General features: G+C 37.0%; 1 protein-coding gene across 2 annotated transcripts in view; it reads left to right on the forward strand.

Annotated features, from left to right (window-relative positions):
- The window catches only part of LOC118006534 (WD repeat-containing protein 70), a 295,923-nt gene that overhangs the window by 87,792 nt on the left and 191,137 nt on the right, over positions 1 to 16,994 (forward strand). For both annotated transcript variants that reach the window (XM_034999215.1, XM_034999216.1), the window contains one exon: positions 15,898 to 15,974. In XM_034999215.1, coding sequence (XP_034855106.1) covers positions 15,898 to 15,974 — 77 coding nt within the window. The remainder of the gene's footprint in view (positions 1 to 15,897; positions 15,975 to 16,994) is intronic.

A 16,994-nucleotide genomic window follows, 5' to 3' on the forward strand; every position in this document is an offset into this window, starting at 1 on the left:
TCAGATTTTATAAGGTCTGGCTTCAAGTCTTACATAGCATTGTAGGGCCAACTCAAATTTGAGGAGAGGAGAGACAGACTCCACCGTTTGGTGTGGGAATGACAAGATCACATTGTAAAAGATATGGGATGGGAGACATAGATGCAGCCGTCTTTGGAAACAACATACCACGAACCTGCTCTGGACTAGGCTTTAGAACAAGAACGAAAGAGGGTTTCATCAACCCTTTATATAAAGATTTTTCAGTGAGATAATAGTATCTTGAAATTATGTTAAGTATCATTTACCTATAGCCGCATAAATGCTCTCAGGCTGAATGGATTGTTTATGATCACTAACATGTCTGTGGGATGTGTGAGTGGGCTCCAAGCTACAGGTAATGTCTGGGTCTGTTCCATGTGTCCCTGCTCCTCCTTGCACTAGTGAGCTGCCTGAGGGCATGTTTTTCACATGGTGATGGCAGAAACACAAGAAGGAAACCTCAACTCTGGAAGCACATTTCAGGCCTTTGCTCATAAGTCCCTGGACATTCCATTGGCTAGAGCAAATCACAGGACCACAGGTATTGGTGGAGAAATTTGCCCAGGTCTTTAGGGAGAGTAACCGCAGTATCACGTGCCAGAGGTTGAGGATACAGGAGAGGTGATGGATTGGGGACAGTAATGCAGCCTCCCACAGATCTATTACAGTGTCAGTGGATATGGTTGGTGTGGAATTTTGAGCCTCAGTTTTACTTCTGACTTCTACTCCTCTTTCCCTGTCCTAGTACACTCTTCTAAAACACTTAATACTCAAGGTTTGTAACTACATCAAAATCTAATAGATTTGATTGCCTAAGAAAATACAGTGGATCCTCATTATTTGTGGTTTCTGTATTTGCTGAAATGTTTTTGTAACCCCCAAATCAATACTCAGTGCTTTTGTGGTCATTTGCAGACATGTACTTGCACAGAGCAGCAAAAAAGAATGTGAAAAAGCTGATGCTCTTTCTTCTTGTTTCAGCTCTCACACTGTAATCAAGTGTCCTTTTTGTGATCTATGTAGTGCTGCATTTTTATTACTTGGGGGCCTTTTGTTGGTGATTTTGCTGTTTAAAATGGCCCCCAAGTATAGTGCTCAAGTGCTGGAGCACTGTCTGGTGTTCCTAAGTGTGAAAAGTCCATGATGTGCATTGCAGAGAAATACATATGTTAGATAAGCTTCATTCAGTCATGACTATGAGTTCAATGTTAATGAATCAGGTATATATGTTAAATAATGTTTCTTTAAACAAAAACATAAAGTTATATATTGATTAGTTGATGAAGATATGACTGGCTTGTATGAACCCAACCCTGTATTGGATAATTCAGTATTTACAGAACTTTATAGATCATAACTACTGCAGATAATGAGAATTGGCTATAATCTACATGCTCTAGTTGAACTTTTGGAATAAATTAATATACTATGTTTCAAACTGCCTTCTATTGAAACCCAGTGAAGTTCCTCTCAACCCTAAAGAGGATCACAGTCTCATTCATTTTTTTGTGTGACTAATTGTTTATTAAGTGCCCAGTGTTAGGTGATTCAAATAGAATTCATATATAATTTAAGCATACAATTATATTCAGTGGTGGCTTCAGTAGTTTCTTTTTTTCATGTATTTTATTAGAATTTCTCATTCCCTTCTCCTTAAAATCATTGCCCCTAGGATTCCACCAAAGATGATGTTGTGAGAGTGATGATGGTAAGGAAAGAAAGCAGATAGGTCTCTAGGTCATTCTCCCTGTCTTAAACTTAGTTCTGCTTTTATCTGCTTTATTTGAAGCTTTTGGGAATCCAGAACTATTTAAGCAACTGGTCTATGGAAATGAAACCTTTAATAACTTGTATTTAATTTATTCTCTTTTTAGTTTGTGCTTAACATCGACAGCTGAGCAGGGTCGGGCCTGGTTAGTACTTGGATGGGAGACAGTATTTCTTAAAAAGTATGAGGAAGAGAAGTTTTTGCCAGTCTCTAAGCTCTTCTTAATTATTTCAGCCATTCAGGGCTTCTTACATTATAGAAACACTAAGGCTTTGTGGATTTAAGTTTTAGCTAATAAAATTTCAGGAAGAAAGGAATCCGGTTAGTTTTGTTTCTGGCTATTTCTGCAATTTCAGACTTAGAGTACATATAGTACATATAATAAGATGATTAGGAAAGTAGGACAAGGATGGATAAGCAAGTCTGTGAGGAAACATAGGAAATTAACATTAGCATATTAAGTTACCAGAGTTATTTTTTACCTCCTTGGTTAAATATATTCCTAATTATTTAATTGTTTTTGATGTTATTGTAAATGGGATCATTTTCTTTCTTTCTTTTTCAGAAAATTCATTGTTAGTGTGTGAAAACCTATTGATTTTTTTTAATGTTAATTTTGTGTTCTGCAGCTTTACTGAATTTGTTGATTAGATCTAAGAGTTTTTTTTGATGAGTCTTTAGGATTTTCTGTATTTAGAATCATATCATCTGAAATAGAATTTTACCTCTTTCTTTTATTTCTTTTCTTGCCTGATTGCTCTAGTTATGACTTCCAGTACAGTCTTGAATAGGAGTAATGAGAGTGGGCACCCTTGTCTTGTTTCTGATCTTAGAGGAAAAGCGTTCAGCCTTTCACCACTGAGTATGATGTTGGCTGTGGGCTTGTCATATATGGCCTTTATTATGTTGAGATATGTTCATTCTATGCCTAATTGCAAATCATATATCTGATAAGGGGTTAAAATCCAAAAATATGTAAAGAACTCCAACAGCTCAATAGCAAAACAAAACAAACCCAATTAAAAAATGGGCAAAAGGACCTGAATGACATTTTCCAAGGAAGATGTACTAAAGGCCAACAGGTACATGAAAAGATGCTCAACATTACTAGTCATTAGGGAAATGCAAATGAAAACCACAGTGAAATATCACCTCAGTCTATTAGAATGGTCATTATAAAAAAGATAAGAGATAACAAATGCGGGTGTGGTTGTGGAGAAAAGGGAAACCTTGTGCACTGTTGGTGGGATTGTAAATTGGTGCAGCCACTGTGGAAAACAGTATGGAGGATCCTCAAAAAATTACAAAGAGAGCTACCATATGATTCAGCAATTCCTCTTCTGAGAATATATCCAAAGGAAATGAAAACCCACGACCTTGAAAAGATATCTGCACCTCCGTGTTCATAGCAACATCATTTGCAATTACTAATACATGGAAACAGCCAAACAACCTAAGTCCATTGATGGATAAGTGGATAAAGAAGTTGTGATATATATATATATATAATTCAGCCATAAAAGTGAGGAAATCCTACCATTTGCAACAACTTGAATGGACCTTGAAGGCATTATACTAAATGAAATAAGTCAGACAGAGAAAGACAAAATACTGTATGATTTATTTATATGTGGAATCTAAAACAGAGAAAAACCCAAACAACGCCCCCCCCGTCCCCCCATCCCCCGCAACAAACCACAGAGTCACAGAAAAGATCAGACATGTGGTTACCAGAGGCAGAAGATGGGGAATGAGGGAATTGGAAGAGAGTAGTCGAAAGGTACAAATTTCTAGTTATAAGATAAATAAGTACTAAGGGTATAATTAGGGGTATAGTGTACAACATTATGACTATAGTTAACACTGTATGATATACAGGAACATTGTTAAAGGAGAGTGAATCCTAAGAGGTATCATTACAAGGAAAAATTTTTTTTTACTTTTTTTCTTTTCTTTATATTTTATCTGTATGAGATGAGGGATGTTAGCTGAACCTATTGCGATAATCATTTCACAATATATGTAAATCATATTATCATGCTGTATGCCTTAAATTTATACAGTGATGTATGTTAATTATTTCTTAATAAATCAGGAAAAAAATTTAGTTACCATTATGTAGAAAACTACTATATATTGTAACTGCTGTAACATCCCCCACTTGCCTAATATCTCCATTTTGATTTCAAAATCATGGTTAATATTTACTTTCTTCATTTCCCAGAAGCAGATGTAATTAATTGACTATTTACTTGTCTAGGAAATGTTACTGATATCTTAACTGCAGTCTTTGGCTTGAGTAATAGGTTTTGGAAATGTAAGAATTATTATTTGAAAGTAGTAGATTTCATGGGACAGTTTTTTTCCTTAACTTTTTAACCTCTTTTCTGAATTGCAATAAATAGGACATTAAAGGAAACAATTAAATATATCTGATCTATTGTGATTAAAATATTATGTCCTTCAAATATAAACAGGCCTCTCTGATTGTTAAATTGTTACATTGTTAAATTTATATCTCTAATCTTTACATCATTGTGTGTGTATGTGTGTATTTTTAAATGTACTCGTAGTGGTACAGAAATGCTTTTTTCTGTCATATACTACAACGCAGTTCACTATGGGGAGAGTGATTGTACTTAACCTTAAAAAAATAAAGTTTATTGGGTTTCTAACAGTAATTCCTGTCAACTCTAAAAAATTTGGAAAAAAATTACTCATAATTCTACTACCCAAATATAATCACTAATAACATTTGTTTCTGTATGCCTATATTTTCCTTATGCATCTGAAAAGATGTTTTTCTGATCAAACCAGGACATTTACATTAGTTTATTACTTGGAACTATGTTTTGTATGTTCTGCAGTCTTGGGATTTTGTGCATATGCTCCAGGGGCTGCAGTAAGGTGAAAGGAGAGGCCTCAGGATAGGAGTGAGGAGCAGGGGGCCTTCCACTTCAGTCAGAGGAGTTCTGGTTTTGTCTGTTTTATGTGTTGGAGTTTTTCATAAGATATCCTTTGAAAATTAGGTTGGGCTGCTTTTTTAAAATATGAGGATCCCTGGGCTGGAGTTCATGGGATTATTGGTTATTTTATCTGGGGAAAATAAGACCTTACTTCTCTAGGTTTAGACGAGTAATACTAAATCCAACAAAAATCCAACTGAGTAAATTTGAAGATCTAATTATCTTTATTCAGTGATTTATGAATTGGGCAGCATCTAATCTAGCAAATAGAGGTTATGAGGAGCTGTCCAAAATGGAACTTTTTAAAGGCAGAGAGAGGGTGGGACAAGGAACTTACAAATAGAAAAAAATGGATTATTCCAGCAGGATTATAACTTCTTTTGGGGGGACAAAGGGGCCTGTTGGTTGGATTACCTCACTGGTGCTGATCAGGAAATTCCAGACTGACTAGTTAAGATTACATTCCTGGGGGGTTTGAAACTGTACTTAGGTTAGGTACTAAGTTTCTTTTTGGTGCTGTGGGCTTACCATAAGTGACTCCATTTTGGGCCTGTTGTCTCTCTCTCTCTCTTTTTTTAACATTAGGGAAGTAGGACAAGGATAAGCAGGAATCAGCCTTTAAGCTATTCAAAAGCATACTTTAAAATCTGTAGTTATATTGTCATCTAAAACTCATTTATTTTAAACCAGAATATTGGTACATTACTTCCAATCAGAGAGTGTTTTCCTTTCTTACTTTGAAGTCTTACACACTTTGCCTGAGATTCAGATTGGGACTCTTTGGCCGAGAGCCCACAAATGTGTGACTATTAAATTTTGATTCTTCACTGAGAAGTATTCCTATACATCAAAACTCCATAACACATCAGTATTAAGTTAAATTAAAAAGTGTTTTCATAGATTATTAATAAGTGAATGCCCATGATTATGATCTTATAATTTCATTTATTAAACTTCCTTTTATCAGTTCATCTCGGGCTGATATTGTTAAGTGAATTTCCTTTGGATTGTCTTCAACCCTTTTCTTTTCAACATCAAAATTCTGTTATATTTCTTTCTTAACTACATGATGAAATTGGGGAAGGATGGGCTCAGGGGACCCTAGGATCCTTGGACCTTTAACTGGACAGTTTCTCCATGAATGTACTGTAATTATGGAAATTAGAAGCTTTATAAATAATTACAGGAAAAACATGTTTTCAAATAGCTTTATTTATATTTGAATAGTTCACATAGTTATTCTGATATCCAGCCACTCCAAAAATTTGCTATTGCAAATTTGGAGATGAACATATTAGTCATATCCTTTTAATGGTAAATCCTGATTCCTAAGAAGTGAAACATTTTAAACTGTGAATTCTAGGTATAGTTTTGTTTCTGAAAGCAGTTTTAACTGATGGTTTTAACCACAAATATAAACTCTAAAAAGTACAGTGATTGGAAGTACATTGTGTTTCTTTCCAATTTCTGAATATTTTCAGAGCTTTTTATCTAATAGAAACTCCCTAACACTGGTTTCTGTCCTTTTGACATATCCCCAACACTTTGGGGATGATTTCTTACATTCTGGTACAACAAAATGTTCTTGGCTCATCTTGTACTTTTCCTGCTCTGATGTTACCCATTTCTCCATTGATCCATGGCTCCTTTTAATAGAGAATTCTGTTTACAAATCTGGATCTGGGCCCTGGGTATGTTCACTGATGCTGGGGTGTCATTGCTTCTAGACTGTTTCAGGAGAGCGAGCTGGAATGGGAGATCAACCAACTGTGTGTGTGTGTGTGTGTGTGTGTAAAATCATGAGTTCACACTGATACATCCAGTAATCCTAATCTAACTTCCTAGCCTTTCTCCATTCCATATTTGTATTTCACTTCTTCAACGGTGAGAAGTTTGGCCTCCAGCATCATCACTACTTTCATTCATTTGTTCATTGCTACCATTCATAGAAAGTAGTTTCAGAATTGCTACACTCCTAGTCCTGGTTGTAGGCAGAATTCTAAGAGGGCACCCAAGATTCTCTGCTCCTCCCCTTGAGTGTGGATGTGAACTATGAGCAGGATGCAGTACTCCCTATGATTAGGTTATATTGTATGGCACAGTTAAGAAAGGAAGATTATCTTCAGTGGGTCGAGCTAATCAGGTGGGCCCTTAGAGGGATTGAGCCTTTCCTGGCAAAAGAGATTTGAAGTGTGGGAGGGATTTGACTTGAGGGGAGAGTCTCCGTTTCTGGCTTTGAAGTTGTAAGCAGAACTTACTTGATGAAATTGGGTATGTAGCTAAGGCAATTTCTGAACAAAGTGTTGAGGGTACTGCCTGATTTCTTCTTGCTGCTTATAGGAAGATATGAGAGAATAAAGTTAAATTGAAAGATGTTTTATTAAAAGGGAACCAGGACTAGATGATTTAGTTAATTTTGAGCCTATCTTAGATGGCAAATAATGTTAAAATGAAGAAATTGCTTCCAAAAATGTGGTTCAGAGAAGAAACCAAGAGTGTACATATAACCTTTTGCTACAACCTCAGAAAGATCATAAGGTCAGATTATTCAGTTACACTGAAGGCTTTTTCAAGAAATTAATGTGTGCTTCCTAGATTTTCTCAACCAAGCCAGGTGACCTCTAGGAAGCTTAAGGATATTACTCCTTAGCCATTTCAACAGGAGTTACAGATAAAGGGGATTATTTTGCAAAGATTTGCAGGCATAGCTTTTGTCTAATTTAGATTAAACATGAGAAAGCTTCTCATTTGTTGGCTTTGAAGATGGAGGAATCCATGTGGTAAGGAAGGCACACAGCTTCTAATCACTAAGAGCAGCCTCCAGCTGACAGCAAGGAAATGGGCATCTCAGTCCTACAACTACAAGGAACTTGGATTCTGCCAGTGACCTCAGTGAACTTGGAAGCAGATTCCCACCCCGAACCTTGAGAGAGGAACGCAGCCCTAACATGATCCTGATTTCAGTCTATGAGACCTTAAGCAAAGAAACCAGTTACTTTGTGATGGACTTCTGACCTCCAAAACTGTTAGTGTCGTAGGCCACCTCCAATTTATTAGTTAAGTTTGTGGTGATTTGTTACACAGCATGGATAACTAATATAGTTCTGCAAAAACCACACATACTAAGTAATAATGCAAGTCCATGAGGAGGTTGTAGTGATTGTGATCACACAGAAGAGCAAGAGTTGGCTTCTAGTGGGAGGACGGAATATATTTACACTGGGAGTGGAGGGATTGTGGAGGGCTCATATCCAGATATGTTTATAGATTGTGGGTCTTAGGTAGGAAACTAAAAGTGTCACCATCTGCTGGAAGAGTCACTAATTTTGTGTTGGGAGATGTTGAGGTGAAGCCTTCAGTAAGATAGTAAAGACTTAGAATAGCTGTTGATGGTTGTGAGAGAAAAATGACTAGAAGAACTATGGGAGCACTAAGGGCTGTAGAATGTAAATTTGCAGAGACAGTCATTCTGCATATTTGTATGATGTTCTTGAGTCTTATTCAGGAGCCTGGGTGTTTGAATGGAATACAGTGATGAGGAGGAGGGGGTTATTCCAGAATAAAAGTTGTTCATTGTAGGTAAAGCGAAAGGACTTTCAGGTTTATGCTTAAGGAGTGGATGAATGAAAATAAAGAAGGTTGAAGAACTGGAAGATAGGGGGCACCTGGGTGGCTCAGTCGTTAAGCGTCTGCCTTCGGCTCAGGTCATGATCCCAGGGCCTTGGGATCGAGCCCCACATCGGGCTCCTTGCTCAGCGGGAAGCCTGCTTCTCCCTCTCCCACTCCCCCTGCTTGTGTTCCCTCTCTCGCTGTCTCCCTCTCTGTCAAAAAATAAATAAAATCTTAAAAAAAAAAAAAAAAGAACTGGAAGATAGGAGGTTATGTGACCAGTAAATGGAATATATAGAGCCCAGAACATATCAGCTGAAAAATATTTGTTAAATCAATAAATATTGGAAATTCATGGTTTCAGAAAAGTAACTATTTGTGGTAATGGCAGAGTTCGCTGTAGTTGGGGCTGCTGAAATATATTGGAAGAGGTCGTTGGAGTTGAGTAGATCACAGAAGAATGAATTTATCTCTTCAGTGTATTCAAATGGATTTTAAAATCACTCAGAAATTAGAAAAACTTGGACTTCAGAGTCTTTGATTCATAGAAGGAAATGACTAAGAGTGTGGATGGATTACAATGGGGATCGGCAAACTACAGCCTGTGGGCCAAACCAGCCTGCACTCTGTTTTTTGTAAATAAAAGTTTTATTGGAAACTGCCATGCCTGTTCATTTACTATTGTCTGGGGCTGCTTTTGTGCTATAGTGGTAGAGTTGAATAGTTGCAGCAGAGACCATGTGGCCTGCCAAGCTTAAAATACTCATTATCTGGCCCTTTAGAGAAAAAGCTCGCCAACTCCTGTATTAAAGCTGTGAACATTTTCTGCAGCAAAATGTATGCACACAAAATTTTGCTGACAGTTTTAGGAACTTTTGTGATTCCTAACAGCCAAAGAACAGACTCCGGGTAAGAAGAACTTTTGGATCCAAGTTCACACTATATTCTCTGCTGCATTTCATCTCATCATGTGAGTTGCCTCTGTTAGTTAGCTCACCATGCCAAAGACATGGGCACTTTCATTTGGGTGGGTCACAGAGCCTCACCTCATTCAGTGACTACAGATGGCACTGCATCAGAGCGGCTCTTTACAGTTCTTGTCATGTGGCAGCCACGAGAGTATGTATAGATTAGTACAAATCAGCACGCATTGCGCTGTGCCCCCGCCCCATCTGTGTGTGTGTGTGTGTGTGTGTTTAGAGGAAACCAGTATTGATCATGGTTCAGTAATGTCCTCTCTTTAGGGAGAGGATAACATTTATGAGAAACAAATGGATGCTTAATTCTTCTAGGCTATTTCCAGTTAAGGTTGTTAAATAAAGGGATTTTTTTCAGGAGTGCCTATGTTTAGATAAGGGAGGAAGAGAGAAAAACTAGTTTATTTGATGAAAAACTGTTTTAGTCACTGGCTGTTCTTTAGTAGGTGTCACTTTAAAATTTTTTCTGCTAATGTTAGCCATGGTACTGAATCTGTTTAGATCCATTTGAGAATCCTTAGTTGAACTTGATTTTTGTTATGACTAATTTTGGTCACTGTTTTAACACAAGGGTACTTAACATTCCCATTGCCTTTGTCATGCTCCTATTTTACAAACAAGAAACAACATTCACAGTCTTTTAGATTTTTTACAGTTTAGCCTACTTGTGTTCATATTCTAGGTACTCAGCAGCTAAGGTGCCCACATATCCTTTTGATCTTAATGTCTTCTGTAATAGGGATCATTTTCTTTTGGTCCTCTTAAAAATATCCTTTATATTCCAAGATGCTATTTCAACTCTAATCAACACATACCAATAAAAAAACCCCTATTTTCTGGGGCTTGCCTTCAAGACCTGAATGGTCTCGGTGAGTTGTTGGGTTGTTGCTCGGACAAAGTACTGGAAGTGAGGGTCCAAGAACTAGACTGAGCAGCATCCATCTGTAGAATCCCTGAGTCTGGGAGTGGGAGAGGAAAATGGTAAATGGGAACTGACTGGGATGTAAGCAGACTATGCATTAGATTATAGGGCCAGGCAGAGATGTCAGTGAAGATGGAGTTCAGTTAGGCAGAGGAGAGTGCAGCAGGTGTGGAGGAGTCTACAAGACTGAGGAAGCCAAGGCAGTTTAGGCTCTCTACTTTGAGACTCTCTATCCTCTTCTATAGCTATGTCAATATCCTTTCACTAATACCACACTGCCTTGATCATTGCATCTTTTTAGTATGTCTTAAAATTTGGTGGTGTGTTCAGGTGCCTGGGTGGTTAAGCGTCTGCCTTCGGCTCAGGTCATGATCCAGGACCCTGGGATCATGTCCCTAGTTGGGCTTCCTGCTCAGTGGGGAATCTGCTTCTCTCCCTCTGCCCCTCCCCCTGCTCATTCTCTCTCTCTCTCTTTCAAATAAATAAATAAAATCTTCAAAAAAATTTGTCGGTGTCCTCCCAACTTTGTTCTTTGTCTCAAATTGGGCTATTTTAGTTTCTTTTTTAAAAAAAGCTTTTTTTTTAAAAGATTTTTTTATTTATTTGAGAGAGAGAGAGAGCACAAGAGGGGGGAGCGAGAGAGGGAGAAGCAGACTCTCTGCTGAGCAGGGAGCCCAATGCGGGACTCGATCCCAGGACTCCAGGATCATGACCTGAGCCGAAGGCAATTGCTCCACCAACTGAGCCACCCAGGTGCCCTTAAAAAAAAGCTTTTAATTACAGTTATCATACAGTGTTATATTAGTTTCAGGTGTACAATATAGTGATTCATCTACATACATCACCTGGTGCTTGTCATGACAAGTGCACTCCTTAATCCCTATCACCTATTTCACCCTTCCCTCACCCACCTCCCCTCTGGTAACCATCAGTTTGTTCTCTATAATTAAGGGTCTGTTTCTTGGTTTCTCATTCTCTCTCTCTTTTTTTCTCCTTTGCTTCATTTCTTAAATTCCACATATAAGTGAAATCATATGGTATTTGTCTTTCTCTGACTGGCTTATTTCACTTAGCATGATACTTTCTAGCTCCATCCGTGTCCTTACATATGGTAAGATTTCATTCTTTTTTATGGCTGAATAATATATATATATATATACATACCACCTCTTCTTTATCCATTCATCAACACATCAATACATTCATCAATACACTTGCACTGCTTCCATAATTTGGCTGTTGTAAAAGGGATGCATGGACCCCTTTGAATTAGTATTTTTGTATTCTTTGTGTAAATACCCAGTAGTACGATTGCTGGATCATAGAATAGTTCTATTTTTAACTTTCTGAAGAATCTCCATACTGTTTTCCAGAGTGGCTGCACCAGTTTGTGTTCCGACCAGTAGTGCACGAGGGTTCCTTTTTGTCCTCATCATCGCCAACACCTGTTGTTTCTTGTGTTGTTGATTTAAGCCATTCTGACAGGTGTGAGATATCTCATTGTAGTTTTGATATTGGGCCCTTTTAGTTTCTTTACTTTTTCACATACATTTTACAATTATCCTGCCTATACATACAAAGAATCCTGCTAGGATTTTGTTTGAAATTATTTTGAATCTAAAGATTATTTGGAGAGGTGCCTGGGTGGCTCCATCAGTTAAGTGTCTGACTCTAGATTTTGGCTCAGGTCATGATTTCAGGGTAGTGGGATGGAGCCCCATGTTGGGCTCTGTGCTGGGTGTGGAGCCTGCTTAAGATTCTCTCTCTCTCCCCCCTTCCCTCCCCTCTGCTCCCTGTTCGAGCGCTCACTCTCTCTCTTTCTCTCTCTGTCTCTGAAAAAAAATTAAAAAAAAATTAAAGTTAAATAAAGGTCATTTGGAGAGAATTGGTATCTTAACTATATGGAATCTTTCAGTTCACCAACAGCAATATATCTATCATTTATTTAGGTCTTTTTTTTCTTTTATTCAAGTTTTACAGTTTTTAACATAGAGCTCCTGAACAGATTTCACTAAATTCATTCTTAATTTATCCTTAAAAATTTCATTTTTTTAAGCCATTATAAATGGTATCACTTAAAAACGCCTAGTAGAATTTGCCAGTGTAGCCTGGAGTTTTCTTTTCCCTTTTTTCCAGAAAATTTAAACTATGAATTCCATTTATTTAATAAGTATAGAACTATTCATGTTATTTCTTTGTTCTTGGGTTGAGTTATGATAGTTTATGACTTTCATGGAATTGGTCCATTTCCTCTAAATTAGCAAATTCATGTACATAGGATTTTTAGTAATATTTCTTTAGGGTCATTGCTCATATATTTTTTCCTGATGTTGGCAATTTATGTTTCTCTTTTTTTTGGTCTGGCTAGAAGTTTTCAATTTATCTCATTCATTTGTATTTCTCTGCTGTAGTTCTGTTTTCAACATTGATTTCTGTTCTTATTCTTTCTTTCCTTTTGCTTGTTTTTCGTAGTTTTCTAATTCCTAATATTTTAAGGTGGATGCTTTAATTATAGAGACTTGCTTTAGCTTTTCTTTTTTTAAAAGACTTCATTTATTTATTTATGTATTCATTCATTCAGAGAGTGCACAAGTGGGGAGAGGGGCAGAGTGAGATGGAGACAATCTCAAGCAGACTCCGTGCTGAGCACAGAGCCTGGCTCAGGGCCCAACCTCGTAACTCTGAGATCATGACCTAACGACCCTGAGATCGTGACCTAAGCCAAAATCAAGAGTTGAATGCTTAAGCAACTAAGCCGCCCAGGCACCCCATAGGTGCATATACACTTATAATTGCTATGTTTTTTTGTGAATTGATCCTTTTATCATTATATAATGTCCCTCCTTATCTCTTGTGATTTTTCATCTTCTGATGTCAACCTTGTGTGATATTAATATATTCACTCAAGTTGTTAAAAAGTTATTGTTTGCTTGGTATATTTTGTTCTGTATTCATTTATTCAACATTTATTTATTTATTTTTTAAAAAGATTTTATTTATTTATTTGACAGAGAGAGACACAGCGAGAGAGGGAACACAAGCAGGGGGAGTGGGAGGGGGAGAAGCAGGCTTCCCGTGGAGCAGGTAGCCCGACGTGGGGCTCGATCCCAGGACCCTGGGATCCCGACCTGAGCCGAGGGCAGACACTTAACAACTGAGCCACCGTATTCAACAACATTTATTGAATGTCTGCTAGATTAAGCCATCATGAAATTTATATGCCAGTGGGGAGACATTGTAAATATGCAAAAATATATATCACAAAATTAGAGAGTAGTAAGTACTATGAATTAAAATGAAGCCAATTAAGGGGATGGAGAGTGACTAGGGGCTTGTAGATAGAGTAGTCAGGGTGGCCTCTCTGAGGGGGTGGCATTCAGGCTGAGACCTGGATGAAGGATCCACGAGGGAGCCAGCCACACACATGTCTGAGAAGGGGCCGTGCAGAAAGAGGAACAGCAAAGGCTGTTCTGTTCAAGGCTCTGAGTCAAGGTGCTTCTAGATCTTTCTCAGTTCTTTATTTTTAACCTTTCTATGTCATTATATTTCAAGTTGGATTCTTGAAAGAAGTGTACTGTTGGGTCTTGCTTTTTCATGTACAATGGTAATCACTGTCTTTTAATTGGTGTACTTAGCTCATTTAAGTTTAATGTAATTATTGATATGGTTGGATTTAATTCTATTTCATTATTTTTGCTTCTTTCTTTTAAAGATTTTATTTATTTATTCATAAGAGACAGAGAGAGAGAGAGAGAGAGAGAGGCAGGCTCCCCGCTGAGCAGGGAGCCTGATGTGGGACTTGATCCCAGGACCCTGGGATCATGACCTGAGCCGAAGGCAGATGCTTAACCATCTGAGCCAGCCAGGCACCCTATTTTTGCTTCTTTCTGTTCTTTGTTCTCTGCTTCATCTTTCCTGACTTCTTTTAAATTATCTGAGCATTTTTAGAATTTCATATTTATTTACCTGTTAGATTTTTTTTTAATTTTTTTTTATTTGAGACAGAGATGAGAGACAGAGAGCATGAGAAGGAGGAAGGTCAGAGGGAGAAGCAGGCTTCCCGCGGAGCAGGGAGCCTGATGCGGGGCTCGATCCCAGGACCCTGAGACCATGACCTGAGCCGAAGGCAGACACCTAACGACTGAGCCACCCAGGCGCCCCTAGAAGGATATTTTTAAAAGACTGTATTGATTGCTAGGTGGAGCACATGAGGCAAGAATAAAAGTAGAGAGACAAGTGTCAGACCAGTTACAGTGTATAATAACTGACATAGAGGCATGAGGTAATGTTGGCTCCTGTAAGAATGGTGAGGTGAATAAGGAGAAAAGTGGATAGATTTAAAATGTATTTTGGGCTGAACTGACAGGACTAGCTAGGGGATTGAATTCCGGTGGGGAGGGGTTTTAGGTTTATGGTTGTTGGAGTATATAAGGATGACCTCCAAGTTTGTAGTTTTAGCAACTATGGAAGAAGTTGATTGCAAATGAAGTGGACATTAAGAATCAAGATTTCCCTGTTGGCCTATTATTACGTTTGAAATGCCTACGCAAATGCAAGTGTCAAGTTGATAGTTAAATATGCAATCTTAAGCTCAGGAAAGAAAATGGAATCTCAAACCTCCCATCTAGTCCCATTACTTCAGTTCATGCTTCCCTGCTGTGCATCTCTGGTCCCTGTTTGTACCCTCTCAACATAAGCAGATTGTCAGGAGTTGGCCAGATCTGTATGAGGTATTGTGGGCAATTTGGACTATAGATGGTCTTCAGGTTTATATGTGAGTACTTCAGTTCCAATTCATTCTTTCCAGAGAGCTACAGTTATTCTCCTTCTAAGTCATTTAAATATGCACATTTTGCTCCTTACAGCAAGCTTTATTTTGGACCCTTACAGAATAAGAGATTTGGCCATTATTAGGTTTTAGGCTCTTTTCTGCCCCATCTGAACATACTGTATGAGATTACTCTAGCCGACTTTGCACCTAGAAGGAAGTGTGTATGTATATTCATGTTTGATATGTACTCTGTGGTTGATTTGGTGTGTATGTCAGTTCGTATACCAACATAACATTGTTTTAATTACAGTATTTTTATATTATGCTCTATAATTAGTAGGGCTAATCTTCTTGAATAATTTTAAAGATATTTCTCCTTTTCTCACATATTTATTCTTATAGATGTAGAATTAAGATCACTGACACATTTTTAAGAAGTGTGGATTTTTTCCCTCAGCCTCTTGCTTTTGCCTTGATTATTTGTAAATACTTTCTATTCTTATTTTCCATTGAGAAAAGAGTCTTTAAAGTAGGGCCTATCTGTCTCTTATTATGGTTTTTCCATTGTTTCCTAAAGAGAGGCTGTCAGTTTCCTTTCTATTTCCTTCCTTATGAAGCACCTATTCTATATAAGTGCTATGTTAATTTCTAGGCAGGGGAGTTATACAGTGAATTAAACAAAGTGAAATAAACAAAGCATATTATGAAATAAAATTGGGAGAGTATACTATGTTTGTAATTAAAATAGTGTGCTCTTGGGAGGACCAAACATTTACTTTGAAGTATGATATGTCGGTTTCTGGTCACTTTATTTTTAAGAATCTTTTTAAACTATCTTTTTTCCTATATTTTTATTTTTTAAGGGTCATACAGCAATGCTTCATACTGGTTCATGGCATCCCAAAATAAAGGGAGAATTTATGACTTGCTCAAATGATGCGTGAGTACTGTTGATAAATCATCTAATACATTCACGTCTTTCAGTATTTTCTTTAACATTTATATTGTAACAAACTTGCCAATGAAGTAGGGATAGAGTATTAGGAATCCTGAGGTTTACATTATTCTTGGTCTTTACTTTGATTTTACCTGATAGTAGAAGGTTTGTTTAAATAAATATGGAAACTATGAAAAAGAGAGTTGGTATAAATTCTAGTATAGTTTATTAGGGAGATCAGTGGATCAGACTGATGCTATTAAGTGGACTCAAATGACTTTGAAGTTATGACTAATAATTTGTTACTTTTTATAATAAAGATTGATATCTGAGTATAATACCTTATATAAGTTTATTGTTTAAGTGATTGCTTTTTGGAAATAATAACTGAAAAAATTGTTTAAATGGTTATTAAGATTCTTCAGCATTGTATCTGTTGGCCTAGGACTCAAGAATACTACAGGGAATATTTGAGCAGCTTTTTCCTATATTGTTATATTGTATGATTAATTTTTAGTATTCAGAGTGGTTCATAAGAATGCACTATTGGTAGTATTATAAATTACAATGGAAAACCTTATAAATTAAAAAATATAGATGGTGTTATTTAGGTGAAACACTATATTTTAGATAAAAAAGATTGTTGTTTTTAGGTTATTTTGTTTCATCTTTTTACTTTCTGATATTTATAATTTGCCTCATTTACCTTCAAAATTCCTGTTCACATTCTTGGATAGTTTATGTTTTCTGGAGTTGATCTTTAGGATAATAGACAAAAGACATAATTTCATTTCCATACCACAGTTTAAAAATTAATTTGATCTAAAGGGAACTAAAATTTGGGTATATATACAGAATATGACTGGAACAGGATAGTACAATTTGATTAAAATTTCTGGTAAATAGAACCATGCAGTTCTAATTTCTTTTTTATCTTTGTCTTACTATCTTTCCAAAACTTAAATTATGTATGTTTAAAGTGACATTCCGTACTTCAGCAAATCAAGTATCTGATTTCTTCAG

The sequence above is a fragment of the Mirounga leonina genome, unplaced genomic scaffold (genome assembly GCF_011800145.1).
Source record: "Mirounga leonina isolate KUSES-001 unplaced genomic scaffold, KU_Mleo_1.0 Mir_97, whole genome shotgun sequence".
Lineage (NCBI taxonomy): Eukaryota > Metazoa > Chordata > Mammalia > Carnivora > Phocidae > Mirounga > Mirounga leonina.